General features: G+C 35.8%; 2 protein-coding genes across 2 annotated transcripts; both read right to left on the reverse strand.

Annotated features, from left to right (window-relative positions):
- Positions 1-3564: 3564 nt before the first annotated feature.
- LOC103944103 (ubiquitin-like modifier-activating enzyme atg7) lies at positions 3565-7841 on the reverse strand. Its single transcript, XM_009354508.3, has 14 exons — positions 7530-7841; positions 6911-7128; positions 6574-6765; positions 6432-6486; positions 6214-6314; positions 5903-6092; positions 5684-5789; positions 5457-5601; positions 5219-5377; positions 4930-5118; positions 4523-4723; positions 4315-4430; positions 4002-4161; positions 3565-3909 (listed from the first exon to the last, which is right to left on the reverse strand). The coding sequence occupies exons 1-14, from the start codon at positions 7663-7665 to the stop codon at positions 3736-3738; spliced, it is 2142 nt and encodes a 713-aa protein (XP_009352783.2). The 5' UTR covers positions 7666-7841; the 3' UTR covers positions 3565-3735.
- Positions 7842-8539: 698 nt separating this feature from the next.
- Positions 8540-12086, reverse strand: LOC103944104 (transcription factor bHLH30). The gene is made up of 2 exons (XM_009354509.3): positions 11461-12086; positions 8540-9285 (listed from the first exon to the last, which is right to left on the reverse strand). The coding sequence occupies exons 1-2, from the start codon at positions 11776-11778 to the stop codon at positions 8797-8799; spliced, it is 807 nt and encodes a 268-aa protein (XP_009352784.2). The 5' UTR covers positions 11779-12086; the 3' UTR covers positions 8540-8796.
- Between the last annotated feature and the right edge of the window lie 3504 nt (positions 12087-15590).

The following is a 15590-nucleotide window of genomic DNA, read 5'->3' on the forward strand; positions in this document are numbered from 1 at the left end:
CAATTGCTTTGGATTTTTGTTTTGAAAAAGTGATTGTATAAGTTCCTGTAATTTTCTGAGACGGAGATTTAAAATCGAATATAAAATTTACAGGTTTGCTATCATGATTAATTGACTCAATTCGTGTCGGCATTTTAAAACTTTATTAATTGTAATCATATGTTGAAAAAATCATGGCATAGGTTACTGTAATTTTCTGAAACGAAGATTTAAAATCGAATATAAAATTTGCAGGTATGCTATAATTATGATTAATTGATTCGACTTGCGTCGGGCACTTTAAAACTTTATTAATGTTAATCATATTTAATCGTTGTTCTGGGATGTGAGCTAGAGCTACACTTAGAGGCATGTGGGAATCAGGGACACAGAGCACCTGCACTGATTTTTCTGCAAGGTTATTAAGTTTTGATCTCATACAGGCGGCATCCATGCAGAAAATTAATGGGTTTGCTGCACTATTAATCCTCAGATCTAGCATTTGTTTTCTCACATGCGTGGTTTCGTTTTGGTGGATTTGTTGCAGGACGGATCTGATCTGTATGTTGCAGCAAGAAAAACATATCTTCATATCTAATGTTGATAACATGTTGCATAAATTAATGGTGTTTGATCTTTTGCTAGCTAAGTTATAGCTTGTTACGTTAAACACAGTCGTGAACTATTACGTTTAACGATATATTTTCACTAAAATAGTCAGGCATATATACAATATTTCAATCATAATAATTTGATGTCGAACTAAAAAATATAACACTTATTTTAATAAGAAATTAAATTATGTGATGCTAATGTGTAATTTTACTCAAATTGTGTCTTTTTTTTCAGTTGGATTCCATGCTTGAATATTAGGAATTAGGTCGAGATTTGGTTGGTCTAGTCCCATTTATTTTGGTCATCTTGCACTTTTCTACATTTTCCTGCAGAGTGCAAAGGATCTAAATTCTATATTAGTTAGGTTGTATCCCATGCCATGAATTGGGAGAAACACCAATCAGGCGTCCAAATAGGGGGACAAAGGCGATGAACTCTTTGTTTAAAATATTTGCACGTCTAAAAATGAGAATCTTCGTCAATTGATTCATATAGCTAAAAGAGAGATACTTTATGTGATGATAGATAACTATGTATTGTTGTGTGAAAAAAACTAAAAATACATGACAGTGAATAATTAATTTAAAATATCGTCATAGTAACATCAGTTTTAAAAGTACAACGATAGTATATTTGTGATGAGTTAGTACACTTGTTAATGTGCATTCGATATAAAATTATTTTTTTATATATGTATTTCTCCTTATATTATTATTAGTAGTTCCAAGTTGGGAATCATCTTGAATTTCTTCTCTTACTTTTCTTTCGATGTGCGGACTTTTTACAGCCACCAAAACTTTGCCAACAATCTTTTCGTTCTTCTTTTCTTTGAAACCCTAACCTTGGTCAAGAACTACTCGGAACAATCTGCTATATATCTAAGAGTTTAGTGCACCACTTGGACACACGCACTGATCACCAATATTGACCCAAACAACCATTTCATTTGTAGACGAAGTTTTATAAACTAAATGATATGGAAGTTGATGATTGAATTTTAAGCATTGCTTAAAGTGCTCATTTATATTGATGACAAAATATTTAGTTCGTAAATTTTGTATATAAATTTTGTCTCCCTATCATTACCTTTTTTGATGGAATCGCATTTCGACCCTAATAGCACGCAGATATGATACATGATGGGCGTGGCAGTTCCACCATAAATTCATTGAGTTTTTTGAGCCCTGAAAGGCCAAAACATTATCAAACTTTCCAACGTGTGAAACAGTAGCCACATCAAGCGCAATAAGGGTTTTTATTTAGATGATTATATCACGAGGTGTTTGTGTTTGTGTTGAGCCAAAAAATGACAAGAAACTAGTGCTTTCTGATGTGTTCCACCCTCCACCATCGACAGTTCTTCCTTTTTGAAGTCTATACCTGCTGCTACAGCTTCTAAGACAGTGACGCATTGGCCATTTGAAGTATATACAAAGGATCTACTTTCTGTCACTCGCATGCAAAACTCACAATACATTAACGGTTAAATTCTGACAATTGATAATAGCAAAATTCGTATTATGATATATAAAAGCATGAGTTTTTTCAAAATATCATGTTAACATGACATTAGATCGGACCCTTTATGGATGTATTAACTCCAATTTAGCTATCCATGTTTTTTGAGATGGCTTGTTGCACATTTAAAATTTGAGTACTCGCCAACCATCCGTAGTTGGTTGCTCTAACTTGTCAAGATTGTACTGTTTTTCCCCGAAAGCATAGGAAATGTGCTAGTTTTGAATAAGTTCAGTATGATTTTCACAATACAAGCTTATATATATCGGAGTTTATTATAGTGGTATTTCAAACCAAGTACATTTCATACATAAATTTTTTTCATATGACAATCCGTAATTAGCAATGCATACTATTTAGAGTTCATGTTTCATGTAAGCATATCTCATGATGCGCATATCTCATAATGCAAGGAAGTATTTCTCCTTCTGCCACGCGGAATGCCAGCAACCAAAACGTGATCCACACACGTGGGATGACTAAATCTAAAACTCAAATGGCTAGTCCACTAACGTATGAGCTAGGTGGAAGATTAATCACACAATACTCAATCTGCAGAACCAACCACAGCTGCACTAACTATAAGGAATCATATATGTTATAGAGACACTTACCTACATCGAGAATACAGGAACATCACTATAACAACATCTCAAGTCAGTTAGGTGCTGCTCAGCTGTGTTTAATTTTTCACATAACAGTGCATGATTTGGTTGACGGTTATACTTCTATAACGGTATCTTAAATCAATTAGGTAATGCTATATATTCAACTTTTTCACATAACAGCGCGTGGTTGGTCTGAGACACTACGCACTTTATATTATGATGGTTCAGGAGACAGAGGGAGACAAAGTGCAAAATCCACCGAGTCTCAGTTCAATTTTATCTTATGCTAGTCTTGATAGACTTTTAAAGTGGCAGACTTTGATTTTGAAACTTCTCCTCATCCTCTACTCTTCTGGCAGAAAAAAAAAAGAAAAAAAAAAAGAAAAAGAAAGAAGCAGTTTTCTGCTTTTGAAGCTTCCTTTGAAGTTCTGGCTTCAAAGGCCGTCTGCATTTTAAGGTTTGTGATTCAAGGCGGCAGTGGCGGCACAACGTGCTTCAAGGACACGGAAGGGCAGGTTCTCAGGTTCATAGTCGTCGCCCCGTTCAAACTTTCAGAAGTCATTGCAACGACCAGCCAAGCCAAATCTTAGGCTGCCAAAACTTATGCTACATGCTCGGATACGCAACACGTTGTGGTCTGTGACCATAATTTTCAGGTCACGCTTCGTACTTTAGTCGACGATTTCAATACGCAATATTTACTGTACTCGTTTCTAGCTTTCTGCCCCTCTCAGCCACACTTGAACATTTGATGCTGTTCTTTTTTTATACCAGGAACAATGTGTTTACAGGGAAACAAAATCTCTCATTCCGTAGCTTAAGAATCGACACAAACAACCGCAACTTGGGTTAAACTTCGAATATATTCTTTCATAGAGAAGTACAGCATACAATTCAGAATGGTGCGAGAACGAACAAATTGAAAAATACATAATTGAATGTTACTTTCCGGAGCATATGTACAATTGAGAATGAATTACAGCTTTGAACCCAGACACCCCAAAGAAAAGGAAAATCAAACCTCAACCAAATCATCATCGTCTTCATCTGTCCCGTCGTCCCAGTCCAACTCGAATTTACTAGCTGATTTCATCAACTCTGTCAGTCCAGTTAGGTCCTCCAGATATGTAGGATGGTTGATTGCTTGCAAAATAAATTCCATTCCCCTTTTCCGATATTCGGACACCACCTGAAATAATTCATTTGCCGTGAATAAGGAACACAGAATCCGGCAAAATATCATGAACGCTACAGTAAGTCTCCAAGCAAGGCAAAACTTACAGTGCTGCAACAAGCTGTGCAACTGTCCGAGGAGTGGCCCACAAGTGTCATCTGCGAAAACTGCGCTAGGGAACCGCGAATTTGATGGGGTAAAATACCAAGAGGCTGCTCACTGCTTCCGCTATTACTGGAGTTTACCCCCTCACCTTCCGCAAATATCCTGAACACAAGCAGTTTAATATCAAAATTCCAGTTCAACCGTTTAAAAAACCAAAGGTGGACTTTCTATTGAGCTCATGAAAAGTGAAAATATTTGAAAAACGCAGAAAGCTAATACATATTTAGTAATTTTCAAAAAATTCCAAGATTTTACCCATGAGGGTGATGTAGGATCCCCACTAAGAGCTCAACTGCAAGAGCTGAGGCAATAGGAGCAAGGCCTGGGCGTGTAACAGTGCATTGCTGGTCCAATGTGCGGTTTGAAGTTGACTGCACATAGAACAAAAGGCTTATACTTATGACTGTATTCAAAGTACATGGAAGAACACTTAAAATATATGTATTACATTCTAGAAACTTACATCAATAGGCGCAACAACATCATTGCAGAAGTAACAGCCCAATCTGTTCCCCCCGTCTCTATCAGTAAGGCCAAGATTGCCCATATAAGCAGATAAAGCATTTTCAGCTTCAGTTTTTGAGTAATGGCTAGAGCTACAAGGGCCTGCTCCATGGCGCATAACCAAGAAGCTATCAAACCCTAAAGCCGCAGTTATAGTAATCTGCAAACAAGTAAATAGTAATGATTTATTATTCGATAATATGTCTATCAATTTGTTACGATAGCTAATTCAAATATTCAATATTTTTAAATCATGCAACTAGATCTTTGTAATGTAGACGTGAGTAAAAGTTATATATGAGAATATAGGGCCACATTGTACCGCAGTGCAAGTCTGCCAGATCCTAAAAGCTTAAGTCAACCAACCTTGTTAGTGTTTGCACAAAGGAGAGATGGTAGCCACCGACTTTCTCTTGTATCAGTCAGCAGGAAAACTACATCATGAGAATCAATTAAATCATGTAGTCGTCTACAATCATCGAGCACACTCTGCTCTTCTTGACTCAGAACAGGATGTCCAGGCATCGGTATAGCCATGATGACACCCTCTGCTTCCTGGTAAAAGAATAAAGAGATGGACAGGCAATATAAGAAAATCAACAAATTTTCGTTTCAATCCATGTATTTTAGAGGACAAAGAGATGAAATTAATTACCACAGCTGGAAATATTTTCTTGAGACTATTAACCGCAGCTGTCGCTTTATATTCACCACCATTTAGGCAGTCATCTAATGTATACAGTGATTGCCTCAGCGGATTAGACATAGCCACCCTGCCATTGTCAACCAACGTAATGTTCCGGACACCCCAAGCCTGTAAAACATGTACCCTTTAGTCACCCAATAGATACATAATACAACTACAAATTAATTTGTATTTTTGGAACACTCACCATAAGCGTCCGAGCGACCTGGCATCCAAGTGTACCAGCTCCAAGGAGGAGACACTTGAGAGAAGACAAGCTATTTAAGTTCAAAGAAGGCAAAGCACGCCATCTCATTAGTTTCAAATTCAAATCTGCAGCAGATATGGCCAACCTGTAAAAGTTATAAAAAGACACTAAGATAACAATGGACTAGTAACGTCATTGAAAATAGGGTGCCAATAGAGACAACATACCTAGTTGGATCCATAGATTTAGCAAGGCTAATAATCCTGGGTACTTTTCTCCCTTTGTTAAGTTCCCACCCGACTACATTTGGTACATGACCATGATCTCTCCATCCTAAAAACACATAAAAACTTAAGTTAGAGTAACTACAGATACAAGCATATTCAAACTGTAGAAGGGAGAAACGTAATCATAACCGGGCAGTTACCCAATTTCTGCAGCACTACCTGGCGGAACTGTAATCAGAGCTTCACCAACAAGGGACAGTCCCAGATCTGCGAAACCCCGACTCTCTCTATAGCATAAAAAGTGAACAGACTTTAGATCCCATCTTGAGCAAATAAGAGCAAGGAGGTTGCGAAGAGGCCAACCGGGATGGTTTGGAAGATGGCATGGATCGTAAAAACCAAAGAGTAACTGCAATGGCACAAAAAGTAACTTTAAGAAAGTTGAACCCAGAAATATCTAAAAAATTATTCCAGTTTCCCGGACACCTAAATGATTAGCTATAGTTCGAATCAAAATTAAGCAAACAGACCTTGTGACCATCATCAGCACTTTGGAAGGTTTCCCAATCCTTTAGATGCTTAATAGTAGAGTGTGAATTTGAATCAATATGAACCAAGAAGAATGGCACGTCTGAATCAGACAAATTAGGTTAGAAGAAACATTCAAAATTTACATCCGAGCATATGTGAATATAAGGAGAAGTTTCTGCAGACAATTGACAGAATAGAAAATGAGACATATGTATACCTGCTGTTAGGCTTGAGTTACGCCACTCGTTAAATGCTGCTGAAACAGATTCTGCCTAAAGATATAACAGTAGTATTAGAGTTTATATACGTAACATCTAAATACCTTTCTACAGTGCCTATAAAAAACACATCTGACATACCTCCTCCAAGCTAAAACACTGTGAAGCTGGCCTCAAATTTACCAAAGTTGCTGGAGGATCAAGCACCAGAGCGGGAAAAGCAAACCAGTAATTAAAGCTCCATTTTTTCAGGTCTGCAAAAGAGATGACAAGGAACCTCGAGAGTACTGAACTATCCTCCAATGCTCTTCCACTCTCGATGTCCTCCCAAATCTGATTACGAACAAGAAGCAGACATGTTAAGCAACATTAAATTCATTGTTAGTCAACCCTACCAATCCGCCTACATGATATTTCAACCGAATACTATATTTTACTGTCACTCACAGATGTAATACATTCTCAACACATTCAATACCTTTTGCGCTTCTGCCTTAAGCAAGCCCTGTTTATCAAGCGCATGAAAGCCCTCTACCGTATTCGTGTTGTAAATGATTCCTGGAACGGAGCATCTGTTCCTATTGCCCCGACTTACTCCTGGTACCGATGATTCCTCACTCGAATCCGAAGGCAAAGACTCGGCTAAAAGAGTTAAATGATTTGACACTTGAGAATGCGAGCACGGTGCGTAGAAACCTGCAACAGTGTCAGTCCACATCTCAGATTACAGGAAGCCGTTGCACTTAAGTCACACATAAATTCGCATTCAAATCATATAAGTAAACAACATTGTAAAGCACTATCATTCATCACAAAAATCATATCTTTGTTATCCCAATTAATCGAAATCCGAAACCCAATTTACAAATCTTGCTGCTTTTTCCTCCTCCAAATTTTCGCACCAAAATAGCTAAAACAACAATTCCACATCCAAAAAGGCTATTTTTTTATCTCATAATCTACAACTAAAATAATAATTCAACAAAAGTACAAGAATTTCCAAAACCCACCATCCAAACTGCGGAAATCTTCTATCTTTTTTATTTCCCAGAACTGCACCATCTATTAACAGAAATTAAACAAACAAAAAAACGAACCGGTGATGGGAACAGGCGAGTCGTCGATGCCGAACTTGTTGAGCTTCAAGGAAGAGAGTCTGTGCCAGAAACCCTCGTCGACGGAGCTCTGAAACGGTGCGAATTGGAGTATGGATTTCCCGCTGCCTCCCTCCATGATTTTTCTGCTGCGATTAGCTGCGAGCTTGCCCTCTTCTTTTTTGGGGGGTAAGATTTCGTAAAATTGAAGAGTACAAAGGGTAAAAGTATATAAATTGTTTGTCAGAAAGAGTGAAGAGATCAAGTTCGAATATAACAAGAAGAAGAAGAAGAAGACACCTCGTTGTGTTTGGTTTGGAGTTCCTTCTCTCCACGGTTTAGATTCCCTCCCTTTCCCGCATATACTGCTTCTAAGGGAAGTAGCCAATGACATCCCGCCAACACAGCACCTGGTGGACCCACCGACTGACAAGGCCTAAGTATTATTTTGTTCTGGTTAGTTAATCCAAGTTTGATTGCTTCTTCCGAATTTAATACTTGAACTTTGAATTTTGTTTCAATTTAGTACACAAACTTTTGGTTGTACCAATTTAGTATCTCAATTAATTTTGTGTCTAAATTTTCGTTAAAATGTTTCAGAGAAATTTGTAGGAATGATCCCTTAACTTTAACTCAATTTGGGCAATGGTCTCTCAACTAAAAATCTATGATTATTGGTCTCTTAACTCATCAAAAAATACAGCTGTGGTCATTTTCATTGACTCTGTTAAAACTTCTGTCAAAATGAGTCGCGTGTCATGCATGTGAGGCTGAATCAAGGGGAAAATATGGGAAACTAAATGAGAAAATTGTAAAAATGGTCCCTCAACCATAACCTAATTGGACCAAGGGTTCCAACTTTAACCCAATTGTTGCAAAGATTCTTCCAACGTGGCTCGTTTTGACAGAAAGTTCAAATGACCATAACTGCAAGTTTTGAAAAGTTAAGGGACCAATGATCATGAGTTTTAGTCAAGAGACCATTGCTAAATTTTTTCAATGTTTAACAAAAGTTAAGGCAATTTTGTCACTTAAAATAGTAATCTAATTTTGTGTATGAAATCACACATCCATAAAAATTATATTTCAATCCAAGGAGCTTTGTCTTTCCTCCTTGTTCCTTATAGATTAATTGAGGTTTTATATTACAATGTGTACATGTAGATATCTCAAATAATTGATATATCCACGCATCCATGTCCGAAAATACAAATACAAACTCCATATTTGAAATTACAATCTTGATCACCAAGACATACAAATCTTGCTCTCACGAGGATGAGCTCGAGGTATCGATTTTATCGAAGTAAGAGAGCCTTCGCCTTTTGCTCAGCAGCGTTGTTCTTGGCGAGTATTCTGGTGAGGCTGATGCTTTATCAAGGACGGAACTCAGGACCTGGTGAACCGAACTTGCAAGAAGTTCGTATGCTTCAGCATCAGAATCATTGCTTCCCGGTTTGGAGCTGGTGAGAACGAATACATTTTTCACTCGGTTTCCCAAAGTCGCTATTTCTGCTTTCACCATTTTTAAGTGGAGGGAGTCGAGGGCTTCTCTTAGGTCAGAGAGAAGCTCAGACCGGTATTCACAGCAGACGGATGCCTTCACAGATATGTTTCCATCCCCTGCCGCAACATAGGGTTCAATTTTCACTTCATCAGCATCAACTGGGATGAGAAACCCCTTACTGGATTCTAGGGCATCCATCTTCAGTTCTTTCACTTGGCTGATAACTGCTGCAAGTAATGTGGCTTTGTCCATCTGTAGCAAACGATTAGATCGAGGTTAAGACTTTAATCTGTTGCCATCAACAGTCAACACATAGTTTGTTTCACGTTTTTAAACATAGTTTGTTTCACGTTTTTAAACATAGTTTGTTTCACGTTTTTAAACACCTAAATTTATTGTTACTTTTCTTACAAGCAACTACGGCTATGTCGCAGTGCTGGTCAACAGCATAAACTACATGGGCGCATACATACACAAGAAATTAGATACGTAGATGTATACATGCATGTACAAAACAAAACCACTGGCAGCCATTTGTTCGCAAGTAAGATGTCTTCTTTGTCAACTGCAGAAACCCAATTAACTTAATCTTGACTAAGACATGAACAGACACCTAGCTAGAGAGACGAATACAAGTTTTATATAATTAATTACTAATTATAGTAGCATCAGCAGAACTTGTTGATAAGTTATCATCACATAGACTTAGTCCACAAAATGCAGAGCTAGTATTCCAACTTGTTACAACCTACAAGGCGTGGTTGACGACAAACTAAGCTAACAAATTTGCAATTAAAAATCTTTGTTTTATTAATACAGATACTCTTCAGCTTCAAATTAAAAAATTTACTGGTTATTCTTTCCCCACACATCTGTTTCTTGCTTACCGCCCCTAATCTGATATAACCATAATTAATTAATTAGCATAACGAAACAGTTGAGCAAGATACATCTAAGCCATAAAATATATCCAGATGCAGACCTTGTGATGGCATCTACCACACAGCCGGCACTCTACCCCATCATCCAATCATAATCATCAGTATTTCTCGAAAGTTCGAAACACATAATTGTCCGCTATCTACTGTAACAGTTGACAGCAAAGCATCCATACATATACTCAGAAAATTATTCAGCAAGATGAGGTTAGCATGAAACAACGCTCAGCCTACTAAACTATAATTTTATTATAGACGCCTTTGACTTCGTAGAATATACAACAAAGTCAGAGGTCCTCTCTCTGCCAACAACAGCCAATTTCAAATTTTTCTTACATCACAGATTCATAAGGCATATTGTGATGTACGCAACAGGTGAAAAATTCATCCCTTCTTTACCTTCCTCTTTGTTTTTTATATTTCGATTCATTGCATATGAAAATAGTAACCATGGCTGTCGTCATGCTTAGATTCTTAATTTAATTGAAAATGCAAAAATGAAACCTAGATATCTACTGCAGATCCAATTTACAGATAGTATTTGAAGTTCTTAGTATGGAAGATTTTATGCACATAATCATAGATTGTGATATCAATTCTACTTTTCAAATTTATAACGTATCTTTGAGTTGACTTTTGAAACTTCTGCATAAAGAAATGACTCTCCAATAGCGCAAATGATGTAACAAAAAAATTTGTCAATTTGAATGACGTGCCCTAAAGAACTCTTTACATGATTTCATAACGTGATAATAACATATGACATTTTTTAGAGCCAACAGTTCGATGCCAAAGCACGGAGTACAGAATATCCGAAGCAGACTCCTGACAGATAACTTCATTCGAGTTCAGAATCTATGAATTTGATAACTCTTCAACAGAAACTCTTGCAACATTACAAAATTTTGCTTAAAGATGTTTGCTTTTTGGCATAATAGATTAGACTGTAAAAAGCTAAAAACTATCAGCTAGCCTGCTCCATTTAATTTGCTACATATTCTGATAAACCTCTTTTTGCTGTACTATGACAGGAAACAACAACAACAAAGCCTGATCCCACACTACGTAACAAAAACTTATCATATCAATTCAAACCGAAAGTTTCCATCTTTTCGATTTTGTGCAAACACAAAATCTTTGCTCAAGTAGGCCAAATAGGTTTTAGAAGTTAATCTGAAATGAAGATGTAAAATTCATTTTTTGTTTACGGTCCAAGCACGATCCTAAAAATTCAACGAACCTAAATTTCAGATCATAAGTTATTAGTTTCCATTTTCCAATCAGTGAGAAACTGTTGTCTAACTATTCGATACAGAATCGAAAATTTAAGTTAGATGACTAATATCTACTAACTACTAACCAGTAAAAGATTTAACAAGCTATAAACACAATCCAACAAATCCAAGTATTTACTAATTAAATTACTAACTAAAACTGATTAGGACTAACCAAATATAATTTTATAGAAAACTCAATGAAATTACTTTACCTTCTCAGTGCAGGGCACCAGACCGCGAAGTGTAGAGAGATGTGCATTGATTCGCTCTCTCCTCCTCCTTTCAGCCTCGCTGTGATTCTTCAAAGCCAACAAAGCCTTGGCCTCAGGCACCTCTTTTTTCCCCACTCTCGCCGGAGCCTTAACAAGCTCGCCTTTCTCACTGTCCAAGACAAGAGAGTGAGGCAGATTCGCCGCAGCGCCGCCGCGCGAAGCCCCGCCGAACCCACTTACGTCATGCTTAAAAGGGTCGAACAAGCTCGAGAAATCCGACCCAAATGAAGATTTTGAGCTAAAATTGTAATAATCCATGTGAATCTTGTTTGTTTGTTTGTTTGTTATGTTTAATATTTCCAAGTCTTTTGGGATTTGCAGAAACTATGAACCGAAGCTGGAGAAGAGCAGACCGGGAGGGCGAGTTGTTGGGGCGAACCAGAAGGAAAGCTTGGAGAGACGGAAGCTTTGTGAACAGGCTTTGTTGCTCAGCAAGGCGTTGATGATGGTGGCTGTGACGGTGGCAGTTCTTGAGGGTTTTTTCATACCTTCCATCACGGAAAAGACAAGCTTTGGGGGGGGGTTGGAGGAGGCGGTTCAATTAGAAAACATCCACATTTTCCTCCGCATGGTCATGAAAGTCGAGGATTTCGAAAACACAGAGTGAAGTTAGAGAGTTTTGGGAAGTGGGATTTATATAGAAACGTAAAAGGTGAAAGCTTTTTTGTTGGGTTTTCGATGGAGGTGGAGAAGGACAAGGGCAGACAGGGAGTCAAAGGGTTACTATTCACGGAGAGCTTTGGAAGGTGTTTTTTGGGGGAGATGAAAGGATGGGAACAAATGATTTGTGGAGCTTAAAGATGGAAAGGTCGCAGAAGTTTCGTCCCTATATATAAAATGAGGACTCACATTGATGGCAATATTTCATACTATCTGCTAAATGCCAAATTTGGTTTATACATAAAATTTTGTTGTCTTTTTATATTAAAATATAAAGCTTAAATGTCAAAATAGTTCATTTGTTATAGCTAATTAAAGATATTTTATTTAATCTCTATCGAAAAATTTATAAAAATATTACAACCTATTTTTATTTAATCTCTGCCGAATTTTTTTTTAATTGGAATGAAAAAAAAAGAATTGAACATACCTGCCCTCATCCACCTTGTCCTTGACCCAAACCTCTACCCCAACCATGCACGCTTGCAAGTTGCAACTTGACGAACGTGTCTCTAGATCTACCTCGATCCTACCTATCATCCTAGTCCTAAGAAAATTATCTCCGATCACCTTGCCTCTGACTGTGTAATTAAGTAACAGACCGCGTTAGCAAGGAGGTTGGCGAGTTCACAGAAGATAAAATTTTCTTTTATTTTAATAATTTATGAATTTTTAACAGAGATTAGATTAAATGTCCTTAATTAGTCGCGAAGATAAACATGAAGACCGAATTATCTCCGATCACCTTGCCTCTGACTGTGTAATTAAGTAACATACCACGTTAGTAAGGAGGTTGGGGAGTTCACAGAAGATAAAATTTTCTTTTATTTTAATAATTTATGAATTTTTAACAGAGATTAGATTAAATGTCCTTAATTAGTCGCGAAGATAAACATGAAGATCGAATTGGCCAAATTATAAACAGGTGGACTAAATTGGCCAAATAGCAATAACACACCATTTTGACATTTAAGCCAAAAATATAATTCTGTTGCAAGATATATGTATATGAAATATATACTGCAAGTCATGTTGTAAATTAAGGTAATTCTCTAATAAATATATTTGTATAACAATTCTCTAATAAATATATTTGTATTACACGTAAGAATGAAGTGTCTAACATATGTATCATTTGTTAGTAGTTTACATGTGAGCAAAACTACCAGTATATATTGTTTTTTTTTTTGTCGACATGGGAAGGAGGATTTTGAATTTGGAGCATCCATTCTAAGAAAGTATCGATGGATTAAGAGTTAGCTATTCAAACTACCAATAGTTTATGTTTTAAGCTTATTTTGAGCTACAACAAATCTCACTTTTATCTTACACTGTTTTATTTTACTTTTACCGTATGTACTTATTCTTTATATCTCACTTTATCATATTCCGTTAACTCTGTTACATATACCATTAACGAGAGTTGGGTCCTCGGGGTTGTGAAGGGTGTGAGGGTTGAGGTTGAGGGGGAGATGGGGTGATGGAGGGGTAATAACTAAACTCATTGATCATCAAACGCTTCCCAATAAGTGGGTGAACTCAAGGGAGGACACAGCTCGTAGTTGCTCAGGGCTCTAGCACACCCCAAGTTTTAGAAGACGAAAGTTTTTTGTATTAGAATAAACATGTTACGGAAAATTAAGTCTAATATTGCACAAAATGAAATTTTAACCTACCCCAACACCTAAATTTCACTTTATGCTACAAGAAAAATAAGTTAATTCGCCCTTATATAAGGACTCGTCTGTAAGTACTTTTAAAATGGCTAAAATTATTTTTGGTGAAAATGTTTTTTTATATCAATCCTTAACAAAAATGCAAGTGAATCTTAGAAAAGTAATTGATATATTGGTGTTTCTTGCAGTAAGCACTTCAAGTATTTTTTGGAACCCAAAATATAAATTTTTTTAAAAGCATTTTTCAGTCATAGAGAAAATTAGAATCCCCTACCGTTTTTCTATATCATTTAGATTAAACATCTATGCCTTTTTAAAATTTGATTAAAGTGCTTTGATCAATAGCCACCTTAAGCTAAATTACATGTCATTATTATATTTTTTAAAATTAAAATAATTTTTGAATTTATCATTTTATCTGCACGATGCACTTTTCCTTATTTAGTGGAGATATTAGTAATTAAACTCTATTTTCTCTTATATGTTTTTTCGATCACAGTGTTTTTTTTTTTTTTTTTGTTATGCAAACATTTAATAGTATTTCTTTTTCCAAATGGTTTTTTTCTTTCAAATAGTTGGTGATCACCATAAAAGTTCCATGTAATTTTTTCAATTTTTTTGTGAAATTATATTTTTTTGCTGTTTTTTTAAGTATAGTTGTTGATGAGTTATTATTAGGTACAATACAATACGTATATATTATATGCGGGTACGTTTGAATTTACAAAAATCATTAATTGGTACGTTTATTTGCAATTTTTGTACGTTTGATTTGATATATATTGTTAATATTGGTACATTATTTTTATTTTGGTACGTTTTATTTTGTACACATTGTGTATTAGTACGTTTATATTATTCTCAATCCTATTTTCTCTTAACGTACTAAAAGAAAAACATATTTCGGTACGTTTGATTTTGTGGGGTTTAAAAATATTTTAAACTATTTTGGAAATAAAATATCTTAAATCGTAGATAATTATTGCTAAATTGTAGCATTATTGTGAAAATAAATTGAATTAAACCAACTTTTTTTTTTTTTTTACAATTATCTCTAATGGAGAAGAGTAATCAAAATGCTAGATTATAGGAAATTTGTTATGATATAACGTGCATATAGCACCAAAATTATGACAAAAAAAAGTTTAATCAAATCACTAAAAAGTATAGATGTTTGATCTAAAAAATTCAAAATTGAGGCATCTATATCAAAAGATCATTTTTAAAAATACTTACAAACGAACCCTAATTTCTATCTCCGATTAATACAATGTTGAAGCTCAAAACGTTTAAAGTCCAAATAGGTGGACCCCAGAAAGACAATAATGTATAGAACTTAGGGTCAATGATTTGCCTTCAACAACTTTCCATTTGACATACTTGAGATTCCCACGAGAAAATAAAACAACAGAAAAGCAGAAACAAAACCTTGCTTGAGAAAACGTCAATAATTTTTTGGAAAGACTTGAGCATATCCAAGTCTTGCATTGTCACACTTTGCCAACCAAAATGGTCCTCACTTTCCACGTCGCAATTTTGTCACACGAAACAAAAGTCGTAATCAAATTTTAATAATTAATTACATAATCTGTGGGATAAAAAAATTATTATTTCGTATGTTGTTTGGTTCTTCGCCCAGATTCAACTTATCCAATATACTACTTGATTAAATAAAAATTAAGATTGAAATATTTAAACTAATTTTGAAATAAAAATGATAAGTTCTGCCGTATA

Source organism: the organism of the source record quoted next, unplaced genomic scaffold (assembly GCF_019419815.1).
Source record: "Pyrus x bretschneideri cultivar Hongxiangsu unplaced genomic scaffold, Pyrus_bretschneideri_v1 Contig33, whole genome shotgun sequence".
Taxonomy (NCBI): domain Eukaryota; kingdom Viridiplantae; phylum Streptophyta; class Magnoliopsida; order Rosales; family Rosaceae; genus Pyrus; species Pyrus x bretschneideri.

Coding starts and splice junctions, on each gene's coding strand:
- LOC103944104 (XM_009354509.3), bottom strand. CDS start 11,778: ATGGATTATTACAATTTTAGCTCAAAATCTTCATTTGGGTCGGATTTC. Junction 9,286..11,460: donor TGGTGCCCTGCACTGAGAAG/GTAAAGTAATTT, acceptor CGTTTGCTACAG/ATGGACAAAGCCACATTACT.
- LOC103944103 (XM_009354508.3), bottom strand. CDS start 7,665: ATGGAGGGAGGCAGCGGGAAATCCATACTCCAATTCGCACCGTTTCAG. Junction 7,129..7,529: donor CTCGCCTGTTCCCATCACCG/GTTCGTTTTTTT, acceptor ACACTGTTGCAG/GTTTCTACGCACCGTGCTCG. Junction 5,378..5,456: donor AGGTCGCTCGGACGCTTATG/GTGAGTGTTCCA, acceptor CATGTTTTACAG/GCTTGGGGTGTCCGGAACAT.